The 12,891-nt window shown below is 37.0% G+C and overlaps 2 protein-coding genes across 4 annotated transcripts; one reads left to right on the plus strand and one right to left on the minus strand.

The window, feature by feature from the left end:
• The first annotated feature begins 1,041 nt into the window (after window positions 1–1,041).
• Window positions 1,042–2,155, plus strand: LOC117790977 (chymotrypsin-2). Its single transcript, XM_034630603.1, has 3 exons — window positions 1,042–1,124; window positions 1,178–1,803; window positions 1,865–2,155. Exons 1-3 carry the CDS (start codon window positions 1,043–1,045, stop codon window positions 2,045–2,047), a joined length of 891 nt encoding a protein of 296 aa, XP_034486494.1. The 5' UTR covers window position 1,042; the 3' UTR covers window positions 2,048–2,155.
• Window positions 2,156–11,413: 9,258 nt separating this feature from the next.
• On the minus strand, window positions 11,414–12,806 carry LOC117790224 (FAM172 family protein homolog CG10038). 3 transcript variants are annotated; one of them, XM_034629571.1, is made up of 5 exons: window positions 12,728–12,806; window positions 12,556–12,675; window positions 12,175–12,478; window positions 11,852–12,110; window positions 11,414–11,787 (listed from the first exon to the last, which is right to left on the minus strand). In XM_034629571.1, exons 2-5 carry the CDS (start codon window positions 12,629–12,631, stop codon window positions 11,488–11,490), a joined length of 939 nt encoding a protein of 312 aa, XP_034485462.1. In that variant the 5' UTR covers window positions 12,632–12,675; window positions 12,728–12,806; the 3' UTR covers window positions 11,414–11,487. The 3 variants fall into 3 exon arrangements, with proteins under 3 accessions (XP_034485462.1, XP_034485463.1, XP_034485461.1); XM_034629572.1 differs by having other exon boundaries at window positions 12,556–12,651; window positions 12,728–12,777; XM_034629570.1 differs by lacking the exon at window positions 12,728–12,806 and having other exon boundaries at window positions 12,556–12,697.
• Window positions 12,807–12,891: the final 85 nt, after the last annotated feature.

Consider the following 12,891-nt stretch of genomic DNA (forward strand, 5'->3'; position numbering starts at 1 on the left):
TCACATGCAGGCGATGCGTATAAATTAGAGGGAGACCATCGAGTGGCCACTGAGTGGTCAGCGAGTGGCCATTGTGTGGCATCTTAAATGTCAAAAGTGACACCCCACGCCCTCGGCCAGCACCCTCGAACTCGCCCCTTGGACCAGTGCACCTGAAGCGCTCCAACTTTGACTCAAACCACTGGCAGAACAATAAATTTCCCTTTGACTGGAGACAAAAAGGAGGCAAGCCTCCAGACCTGACCAGATCCCTGACACACAAACACCCACACACACACACATGTGTGTACGTGTGTGTGTGTAGGCTGGACAAGAAAAATGATGACCACAACACCCTGAAACTGGACGCACGGATGAGCACGGTTGGCATAAAAAAAACCGAGAACGTTATGTTAAGGAACAACTTGCTGGCTAATAAAAAATCAAAAGGCAAAACCTGGCTAAAAAACTGGGGAAGCCGAGCATGTTTCAAATGCAATTGCCATTGGCATGGTTCACCATTCTGTCCTAGTTGAGGGTGTTTAAGCGGAAAAGGTAAGTGCCACTCGGTCGCTCGGTCAGTCAGGACTTTTACTCAATATCTCAAACGAACTGCAATTTTTCTTCATTTCTTTTTTTTTACGTCAGCAGCATGGTACTCAACCGGAAGTTAAGCTGTTGTTTATGTGTCATAATAAATCATGTACAATGTACACGAGACAATTCCACGTAAGTGGATAATGGAAACTCAAATAAAGTAGTGAGAGCATTAGTTTCTCATAGTTAAAGGATGTAAGGATTCCCTGCAAAGTTCCTTTAAATCAGGGATAGTAAAGATTATGTTTTTTATCAGTAAATTAAATAATAATTCCCATTTTTGGTATTCAACATGTGATATGTAATTATAACCGTCACAAAACACTATAATTGATATATACCTGTGAATAGCTGTAAATATTACAATTATAGCATTGCTAATAGAATTTCAAGCTTAATTGGATATAATTAGATATGAGTTAGGATGGTACATGAGAAGTACTTAGTTCTTAGTACCATTTAAGCCATGGAGTGTCGCTTATATTTTACAATATATATCTGTATATATTTCTGCTCGAGGGCACAAACCAAGGTGGCTTATAGCAAGGGTATATTCTACATTGGCAGTGAACATAGAATACATAATTAATACATATTTTAGGTAGCGAAATCTTATCCAAAACTTCAGTCGCAAATGCTCTGCCCAATGATGAAGGAAAAGCCATTGAGAACTCTATAAATGACGTTTCAACAAATATACCCAAAGCAACATATCCATTTGTAGTGTCAATACAAAGAAATGATGCTGGAAAGTACACTCATCTCTGTGGTGGCTCCATCCTTAACAAACACTTTGTATTAACTGCAGCCCATTGTACGTTGAAGCCGAGACAACTCTTGGCCAAAGAGCTGTCTGTGCTGGCGGGTTCCACTAAACTCTTCGATAAGAATGCAAAACGTTTTCAAGTTAAGGCGATGAAAAAACATCCTCAGTTTATACCACTTAAGGGGAATGATATACTTCTTCTGCAAGTGGATCCCGAAATACCAATTGATAATATTCGATTTGACACAATCGATTATCGGAATTCGACCAGGAAAAGCGGAGGATTGGATACTTTCCTACTTGGCTGGGGACGCACAGAATCAAATAAGCCAAAGGATCTGGAAGTTATACCTTTTAAATCTTTGGATGATAAAAAATGTTTTCTCGACTTTCGCTTTAGATATTTAACAAATTCGGAGATCTGTGCAATGAACCCAAAGGGACCTCGAGGAGCATGTGATGTGATTAATGACCAAGATTTCAAATACTTCAAAAGTATCTAATTAATGTTTATGTTTTCAGGGTGATTCAGGTGGACCTCTAGTGGACGAAAGTCAACAGTCGCTATATGGACTGCTCTCATATGGCAGGACACCGTGTGAGATTGGAAAACCTTTTGCTTTTACACGGATAAGCGTTTATGTCGATTGGATTGAACAACAAATGGCGAATATGTTAAAAATGAATGCAAAGAGTATTAAATAGAGAATTCAGAGATTTGAGAAAAAATGGCACATAATTTATTCAGTATAATTCCCACGTGGCGTTTTCAAAATGTTTCCAAAATGCAAATAAAAGAAGTCACTTAAAAAATTATACCGACCACGTTGCGGGATAAAAATGTGTTAATGTGCTACCCGCAACGCTTTTAGAATTCATGTCAGTTTCATAAGGTAACAATTCACGCGCGATTGTCATTCCCAGTGATTTGCGGAACAGGACCCAAGAGAGACTCCCAGTTGTGCTAAAGTCGATGAGAACCACAACCTGGAGTAAAAAAAAAAAACACAAATGACAGCTACGTGTTTTTGCTCTACAGTTCCTTAGCTATTTTTTTTATCATATCCTGTCTTATGTATATACACAACAGGTATATCAGTTATGAGTGTGCCTAAATTTCATCGGACCATTTCTAGAGATAATTCTTATAAAAAAACAGTTTGAAACTTGTGCGATTGTAGCTGGCTTTGTTAAGAGTATATTCTATTCGAATATTTTAAATTTATAAAATGTTGTATCTTTACATATACTTAAAACTGTATATAAAAAGTTCAACAACGCTTTAGAATGGATGAAATAATGATGTTCTTCGTAAATATTGAACTTGCAGCATACTGGAAACCATTTCAAAGTTTTCATATAATTTTCATAAACATTTACTCAAGCTGGAACAGCTGCATTTTTGGAACTGTATTGACTTTACGTGTATAAAGTTCAAGGTCTGTTTCATTAATATAAATACTTACTTCAAAACGACTTAATCAAAAGCACAGTTCAGTTTAAACCATTGTGAAATGTTGACGCGTATCTACTTTTTGGGCATCTTAGCGTTTTGCCTCTGTTCAGTACAGGCTTTCACAATCTTAGACTCCTTGGATACCAAAGAGAGTTGTCCAGTCATTGCAAGGCGAAAAGAGACATTAGATCCTGTGCATCAAACCCAACAAAATCGGGTGAACGGGAAACCCGATAGACAGTTTTTGCCAATGCAATGGTTTATGCGCATCATCCGGATAAGAGCCATAATGGAAGATCAATCGAAGCAGTCTATTAATAAGCGAAGCCGTGTGCATAGGGATGTCCCATCGCAAGGACGATACGATTTGCAGAACACACAGCATTTGAAGAGCCAAGCCAAGATGCTTCTCATATTGGAGCACAGACCCGAGCCTAATCATTTGTTTATGTAATATTTAAAACTAGGTTTCCATTTCATTTCGATTTCGATTTATCATACGCCAGTATTAAGATCTATGACCCATAATTAAACAAACTTTGTGGAACATATGCGAACTTTGTAGGCAATAAATTAAAAGCTTTTTGTTCTGGCAAAGTATTAAATATTCACAACGACATCAAGACTTTCCCAATAAATAATAAACTCACATATGCGACAGAAAAAGCTTCTTTGTCACAAACTGTGCCACTTGATTGCGGTTGCCAACCACCACAACCAAGTCAACCTCTGTCTTAAGCTCAGCTATAGTCACAACTCCCACCCAGAATAAAGCCTGCCACATAAAAAATGATGTTATATGCCTGACCCTAAATTAATCTAGCGAAACCTTTTCCTGTACAACGACTGCTTCCCCAACCCCAATTTCTCTCGTATGCTTTACTCTGGGATTCTAAAGGACATCAAAGCCACTGAAGGTTGACAAAAACGAAGTTATTTGAATGTGCACGTAAATGTCATATGCGAACAAATTAAATTTGGCTTATGACCGGCTCAATGAAAGAAAAGCTTAAGAAAAAAAATCATTGGTGCACTTTTTATGTGAGTATCATAAAAAAGAATCTAGGAATTTTATGATTTAAAATTTGTTGACCATTTTATAGACTCATTTTTAACCAGCAGTGCCTAAATAAAATTCATATTCTGTAAGAAATCGACGGAAAGCTCTGTACCAATCCCAGTAAGCTTATGTCTTGGATTAGTTACGTTACCGCTCTTAAATACTTGAATATCATTATGGAAGTCGTAAGCAGATTTGATGAAAATGTTAGCATTTCTGACTACTCTTTCTTTCTGTCTTGTAAATTACGTTTCCCCAAGAGCCGGAGAGGCTGTAGGCTTGAATCAAATAAGAACTCAATTCAGCTTAAAGCTCGCATTTAAACTTAACATTTAAACTTTTTACTATTTATGCTCATCTCTCCCAATCAAGTTCTTTTTGTTACAAATTCTAATATAGCTGATTCGCATTTAATTACAAATTTCATTCTTTCAGCTTCCATAGAGAACGAAAACAATTTACAATATTATCATAAACTATTTCGAAAATTCTTGTTCTTTTTTTTCTTATTGTGCACTGCAATTGATACGCAGAAAATTGATCAAGTTTGTGGAAAAGCCGAGCAACTGAGTCGCAATATGTCGCTTGCAGCGAATTGGAATTATGCAAAACAAAGTAAGAAATAGAATTTCATTTGAAATTCAAAATTTTTATCCTGCGACTTTGCGAGAACAGAGACGACGCCGGGCTGTGGCAATGTCAGTGCCAGGAATAGCTCATTCACATGCAGTTGGCGTACCGCAAAGTGGATATTGATATTTTGTCCTTAAATTTCGTTATTTATGTGGACACGCTTGGAACGCCCTGCAGACAGCTTTCTGGGAAAAAGGACAGCAAATGCGAGACAGAAGTTTACAATTTGGCAACTTGTGCAAATTTAACGCGACATTGTCAGAGTAGCAGGACATGTTACAACCACCAGACCTTTCCTTTTAGAGGGGGGTATTACAGCGATTGTCATGCAAGTCATGTGTCAGTGCAGAGGCCGTCGCTTAACTTTGAGAGACCAAACCAAATAACCCGCACCCCCTCCAACACCTCAACAGCCCATCACCCAATTTCGCCATAAATTTTGGAACATTTTCGGTACATTGGAGAAGTTTTTTGTTTCGCTTTCTATAGAATATCTGGCACCCACTTGAATTTTTTCAATTGTCACAAATTTATTTTAATACAGCGTGAAATTTATGTGTGACAAATTGAATTTGAAAATTGAGTAATATTTTCTTTTTCCAATTCCAGTGCCATAACTTTAATTTATTTTTTTAGGATGGATAGAATTATACTTTAGAACTAGTTCTACAACTATACATTTATTTCAAAATATAAAAAATTTAACTTTAAATATTTGATATTCTTGTTAAATAAAATTTCATACATTTTTATTAAATATTTTCCTTACTTACTATACATCGATCTTTCATTAAACTTACATCTTCTAAAATAATATCATAAGGCAAAACTTACAGGCAATCTCGTCTATTTAGGAAAACTCAATGAAATTGATTGATGATGGTTGTTATCCTGATAAAAAAGCCTATCATAACCAGTGTAAGTCAATGATTCGATATGGATTGGTTTAGCTGCAGGACACTCATAAGAACATCCCGAAACAAAGCCCAGCCCCACATATCACAGGATATTTAAGTATCTGCGCGTGTTTTATATTGTTTCAAATGGCCAACACTAAACACTCCATAAATAAAACCATTAGGTATGCCATTAATGCAAGACGGACAGCGAAAAAATGTACATTACACTGTTGCTGAGGGTATTATAATTTTGTCACAAGATCTGTAGAGAATTGAGAAAATGTCACTAAGACAATAAAAGCTCGAGATACTATATAATATATCCCATATATAAATGTTAGGTCTAAATTATGCTACTATCTGTCCCATATATCATGTTTAAATTTGGTAAAAATCTGTCCAATGATTATATATAAATATTAAACTATGCCACATCAGCATAAAGTAAGTATTGTATATCTATATATGGATCATATATTCTATCGAAAAATAATCAAGTAAAAAGTAGGGTATTAATTAGTCGGCAACACAACGGTAGTTATTTTTTTAGTTTGTTTATCATTTTTATGTGTGCCTTGAGTATGTGGGCGTGTTAGTGTAAGTTGTGTGCCTGTGTGTGTTTGACATGCGCAATCATATAAATCTTAATGTTTATAAATCACGTCGTATTGGAATGCCCCAGGGTCAGTTATTAGAAATCGCCTAGTAAAATAACAAAAGATATTAATGAATGTAGTACTTTAGTTTGGTAAGCATTGAGAAACTTCTCAAAATAAAAAATATAATATGCGAGTAGAGTGGCAAATATTCAAGAAGAAAATTCTTAAAGTCTTTCACATTTTCTTAGTAAAAAACATTTATTTTTGATTTTGTGTCATTTTTTAATATGCAAATAATTTGTTGGGCAAATGGCAACCAACTGTGACCCAACAGATGACACAATGGACAACGCCCTCTGTTGAACACGGAGCATCTATTCAAGAGTCAAGTTGACAACAATGCGACTAGGCCTACTTGCACTTGCAAGAAACAGGAACAGGATGTGACCGGCAAACGGCACATTGGGCGGCCATTTGAATATGACATTCACAGTTGACAGCTGCTCCGTCTTCATCTCCATCTCTGATTCTGGATGTGGGTCTGGTTCAGTGTCGGAGTCGAAGTCTGGGGGGATGGCTCTGATGATGCGTGCCCATTGTGCACATTTGACGTTTGGTTTATTAATCAGTTTGGCCTGCGGCTAGGGCAGGGCCAAGGACCACAGCCACGGTCCAATGCCGTCACAATTTTCCACAAATGAATAATTTTTTTTGTATACAAAAAAGGGCAAACTCAAAAGCATCACAGCAGCAGCAGCAAAGGACAATCCACAGGACTCAGTTTATATTTTTGCGGCGCAAGTCGCATTTTAATTTCACACAAAAGATGAAAAAAGTCAAACAAATGTCAGTCGCGTGTTAATCAAGTGTAAATAAATGGCGCAAAGATTAGAGAGTCAGACCAAAAAAACAACAAAAATCGAGTGAGAGCGTTGAGGTTGAAAGTGCTCTATCAGAAAATACCCTGTTATCAGTATAACAAATAAAAGCTTTAATTAAAGCCCTTTAAATAAAATTTTTTAATTATTTGTTTCATATTTTAAAAAAATAATTTTTATACACATGAGAAATTTAGAGACATTTTTTTTTATAATAATCAGCAAATAATTGAAATTGTAAAAATGAAATAAAACTTAACTCTCTTTTGAATAGAGAGCTGAATTGCTTTGATTAAAATCTTATCCTTAAGAATTACTGAATTTAGTACTGTCATTAAAATTGTAGGAAAAACAATAAATATGTTCAAATATATCTATACATATTCATTAGGCTAATAAAATTAAAATTTCAAAAGCTAGATCGCGCTATAGAACTTAAAATCCATAAAAATATATTTACATTTCTATATCTATTCTCCATTTTTTGCCATTTATCATAATCTAACATCTTAATGTACAGGGTATACAAATCCTAACGAAACCACAGAAAAATGTTGTTGAAACCACGCAAAACAAATAAAAAATGGGGTGTGATGCAGCGCAACAAAAAATACAACAGAAACAGAAAAAAGAGAAAAGAACTTTGAATAGAAGGAAAAACATTTAATGGTTTTTTAAATGTTTTTTAAATGTGCGTGAAAAATCTGTCACTTGACCGCAAAATGCTTTAAGTTCAGTTTTTGCTCAGTCATTTGCTCTGTTGCTAGAATCCAATGCAAATTAGCTACCAATGTTGTTATCATGAATCCAAGGCGCCTTGTTAATGCCTGACACCCAGTAAATCCGCAGACGAAGCCCAAGTCGAACTCGAACTTGGGGCCCAAATTCTGAAGCCGTGCGATTGCCATTGCCGCCTTCCATAAATAAATGCTCAGACAGTGTCCTTTTTAAGGCGTACCCCTCGGGTGGGAAAGGGCGTTGATGATACTATTATCTTATATCGCGAACGGCTGACGGCAATAAGGACCGCTGGCTGTCAGTGGCCGCGACCACTTCAATTGTCCTTTTTCTAAGCATTTACAATTCATAGATGCATAGATAGTCAGTTTGGAGTTTCGAAAAAATCGTTTTATTGGCTTTGAGGTCCTTTTTGTCGCCTCAGCCGCCCACCAACCAACAAGAACAACTCTTGAAGCAACAAGGACATAAACAGCAAATAAGTTTAACATTGTACAACATTCACAGGGTCCTGCCAAAGGGGCTGGCCAGAGGGTGCCCATTGTTATTGTATTTGCGGTGATTTGTGTGGCTTTGTGCAGGGAAGCGCTCGAATTTTAAAATGTTTTGCTTGCCCCGCACAGTGGGGCAAGTGCATCGCGAAGTGTGTAAAAAGTTGTGGTATTAAAATTTAAAAATTTTTCAATTCTTAAAATATATTAATGCACTTGTAGGTATTTCTTGAATATTTCTTACATTGCAGATATAATGTTTATACGATATTGCAACGCAAATATCTAAAAAAAAAAATTTAGCTTTAATAATACGAGTATTTTGGTACATTTAAGTCCAACAGCTCGTTATAAAAAGCTCAAGGTAAGAAAGTTTGAGTGAGAGAGATTCAAGTGAGAGGAAAGACGGCTAAAAGAATTATTATAAATCAATCCATATTTAAATACCATTTCAAATCATTTTCTTGTACCACTGTGAAATTGAGCCGCTTTTCTCAAAAAAAAAAGGGGTGCAAATGGTACAATTTGTAAAATTGCTTGTTGTGCTTTCCTTTTCCCACACCATAGTAAGCACAGTGCCTCAAGACACAATGCTATCTAATCTTATTCGATATTATTTTAACGTTAAACTTACATTTCAACAGATTCTGGAGTCGCAGTTGATGCTATTGTTAAACAGGAATCTAACAAATTGTCCTTAACAACGAGATGAGGCTTTAAACTCCTGGTTCCACTCAGTCCATCCAAAGAAACAAGCACTTTTAATGATATTTACAGGAAATGGCAGAAACTCATCAATCATTTGTCAGCCATAAAAATTCGTCACACATGAGCATTAAATTATCAAAAAAAATATATATATAAAAAAAAAGAGGAAAAAAGGCCTCAAAAAAACATTCTTAATGGTTCTTTCGGAAAATGTGACCTTGTAAGTTATGAAGCATACACCCAGCACAGTGGGGCGCCCTTTCGAACCGGCGGAACGACAGACCACGAGCCAAGGTTCAACGATGGTCACTCCAGTAGAGTATGGAACAGTTGGATGCTTCCACTTGTGGCTGGCATCGGTGGGTGGCGCGGGTTCAATTGGAATATTGGAATGGGGACTGCGACCGTGTGTGTGGAAGTCAAGTGCTTGGCTGTGTGCGTACGCGCTCATATGTGAACATTTATTGGAAAACATTATTATTTATGACTTTTTGAATGACATCGCTTGAACTTTTTAAGCAATAAAGTAAGCCCAGCCCACAACGGATATTGTGGCGGGACTTGCTGCTCTTTTTTTTCAGTTTTATTTTATTTTTAAAATTGCATTTTCTATAGAGAGTTGTGAGTTTTGATTTATGAAAATATTCATTAGGAATTAGGGATATGCTTCATACAACACATCAAGCAAAAGAACAAAGTGAAAGCGATTTATTATTATTAAATTCAAAAGAACTGTTCTAAAAGCATTTGCGAAATCGGTTCACAGCAACATAATGATAATTTGAGACAATTGTCTTGGGAGTCTTCGAATTTATCTACGTATATTTAATACTTTGTTAACTGTCAACAAATAACCATTTTCAGCAAATGGCTAAGACAAATAAATTGGTATCTTAAACTACGAATAACTTGAACGTCAATCTAAAATGAAAATCTTTGTATCCCAGAAATAAACGACCTCACAAATATCCCAGCAAGGAAATCAACACTTCAAAAGGGTTAGCTCCCAGTCTCCAGTTTGGTGAGATGTGAAGGACGTTGCATTTGCGTATATGCTTGAAGATCTTATCAAATAACCACAAGAACAATGATTATTTTAAGTAATTGGTAGTCCTTGTTAGCTGAGAAAATACTGTAAGGACCTTAGCTAAGACTTTCCTTAAATGTGTCAGCTGAATCCTTAATTTAAACCGAAACTGTGACTTTGTTTTTATTTACTGTGCGAGTTAGGGGAGGACTCTACCTATTTACTGCTATCATGTGTTTACAAAAAGAAAAAACAGAGGATATTTTATGTATGTACATATATAAGAGATACATACAAACTCCAGGCGCATGACCCATTCCTGAACTCGTACAAAGTCCTGACTGCGAGGGATACGAAGGATACACGAGCTGTCGCACCGACTAAACTAATGCCATTCTCGTCGTGTGCTTTTGTTCGTGTCTTTGGTGTGCGTGTCTGTGTGTAGGATGCGGGTCCGGGTGAGTCAAAGTGTAGATAGCAGCCTGCCATAGGACGACAACGACGTCAACGATGTCTAAGGTGGAGCAGAAGCCATGACTGCGGCCATGACAGCGATAATGTATACAAGCTGGGCCCCAAACTGGGGGTACCAAGCAGGAGCATGGCTTGTAGGGTTGCCGTTGTTACGGTCCCACCCACATCCAGACATCAGCCAACAGCCTTCTGCCGTCTGCAGCTTTCTCACTCTTTCTATCTGTTTCTCTCACTCCCTCCTCGAGTGCCTGATTTGGATTCACAAAATGAACGCTTTGTGGGTATTAAGTTCGGTTCTGCTTAATGCTAAAGATAAACGTCTGCGTATGTACTTATATTACTACTTGAGGGATATCTTTGAAGGTAAGACTGCTTAAATAAATACTTTAATTTCATTTCGACAACTAAGGATTATTGTAGAATAGATTTGTGAAAAGTGTGACTTGACTTTAATAAAATAGATCTATAATTCTATAGCACTTTCATTTATAATGTTCACTTTCGTTCACTCTATTACAATTTTGTAGCTTAGCACTTATTTTTAATTCCAATTCCAATTAATATATTATAATCAATTTAAGAATTTGTTAAAAACAACAAATGTTATGAGAATAGAAAAATGTATATTTCGAGCGCTATTATAAGCTTTAGGCAAAATCACTAGGGACCGTTTTTTATGACGCAGTTTGTTGTTAAACGTTGTGGTCGCTTATATATGGGGGTAAACTGGGAATTTCCGTGGCTCTATCTACCCCAAACAATGATGCAACCTCGACTTGAATGCCCTCCTTATCGAACATTGCTCAAGTGTATACCGTGGGGACGTGGGGAATATGAATATGGGCTCTGGGTAGTTTTTTAGCTTTGTTCGCTGGACACAAGTCTCACTTTTGTTTTATCGACAACGATACATCAGCCATCAACTTGATTAACTCCCATGGAATGTGCCAAAGTGCCGAAAATCAAATTAAATTGCCTTGATGTGAGTGTTAGTGACATATCTGAGTGGTTATGAGGGGTATTTCGGGCACGACGTTTGATTTATGTATGGCAAATCGATAGTTTGTGTTTCTCCTTGGAGAAAAGGGATAAGTGTCAAAAATACATATTTAGAAAGATGAAAAAATCTAATAATATATTCACAATTTCGGACAATATATAAAAGTATTGAGTAGCAAAATGTTACTGAGATGTTGTCTTCGCTTGTCTCTGTTCGTACTTTTTCTCAAAGAAAGTAAAGACCGAGTCCATGGCCGAATAGGAGCTCCACTCGTGTAGCGGATGACCAGCAGATACTCGCTTATAGTCGTCGGTACAATCGCCCTCTCTTAAATTAGTATCAAGTGGCTCATGGCTAGAGGCCCAATTGCAGGCCACATCGATGAAGTGTTCCTTACAACCGGCCGGTGGGTATCCGATTACTCCGTCGGTCAAAGCAATGGCAAACACTTTCTCCTTAAAGAAATCGGTAAACTTTTCCGTCTGCAATAAGTGAAACTTGTGAAATTGCCATATCCATATCTTAACTGATTTGACAAGAATATACCAGATATTTGGTGATGCAGGCGCCATAACTATGTGCCACAATGGCCACACATTCCGGATTCGATGGCATCACAATATGCTCCCAGACATATGCTGCATGACTTTCGGGTTCACTGACTCCCTTAATAGGTTTATACTTGTTATTTATGAAGCGTTGATTGTCATTGGTGTTGGTCACCAAGATATCGTAGCCCAGATTCTGTGCCCTCCTAATGTACGGCAACATTGTTCCGTGATCCAGCGAATTGTTTATAATCAATCTGTATAAAGAAATGAAAGCTTTTCTAATTTGATAACTTGGAATCGCAATCGCATTATACGTACTTTCTAGCCCATTGACCGGCAAGCACATATCCTGAGCCGTTAATAAAAACGATCAGTTTTTTCGAGTGAGACAAAGGCTGTGGCTGTGAAAACACAAATGTGGAGCGTTCTATGGGTGTGTTAAAAGGTATGTATGTCCTCTCGAGGCCATTTATTTCTAACAGCTCGTATATGATTTCTGGAATTTGACTAGCCAGCTTCTCATAGTGTTCTTTATTCTCGGCCTGATTCTCGCTTATTTTAAACTGATAAGGTTCTGCGCCAACTTCGCCTGTGGCTGGATCAATTTTACACAGTACGCCGGCTACAGAGATATAAATAAATGAATAAATATTATGTACATATGTAAAATATTATATCCCTTGGTTTTTCTTTACTCACAACCATTAAAGCCATATCCAAACTCCTTTAGGCGGGCAATGGCTTCTTTGCTGCTGCTGGCTGGTGGCTCTACCATGTTACTGCTAGAAGATTTGCCTGTTAGGACAGAATGAACAAAATGTTTAATGCGACTCAACATGGTGTACTTTATTTATTAAGCCTTCTTTCTTACTGAATGAAACAAACAAGTTGATAATCTCCAATTGCCGGCAAGGGATGCAAAATCAACAAATCGTTTGGATTAAGTTCTATTGAACTAATCCCTAATGTGAACGAGCGAACTAGATCCCTGATTGTAGGTCATTTGGTTCAGTGACTAGTATTCTAATCAGTGCT

This window comes from Drosophila innubila, assembly GCF_004354385.1.
Source record: "Drosophila innubila isolate TH190305 chromosome 3R unlocalized genomic scaffold, UK_Dinn_1.0 2_E_3R, whole genome shotgun sequence".
NCBI lineage: Eukaryota > Metazoa > Arthropoda > Insecta > Diptera > Drosophilidae > Drosophila > Drosophila innubila.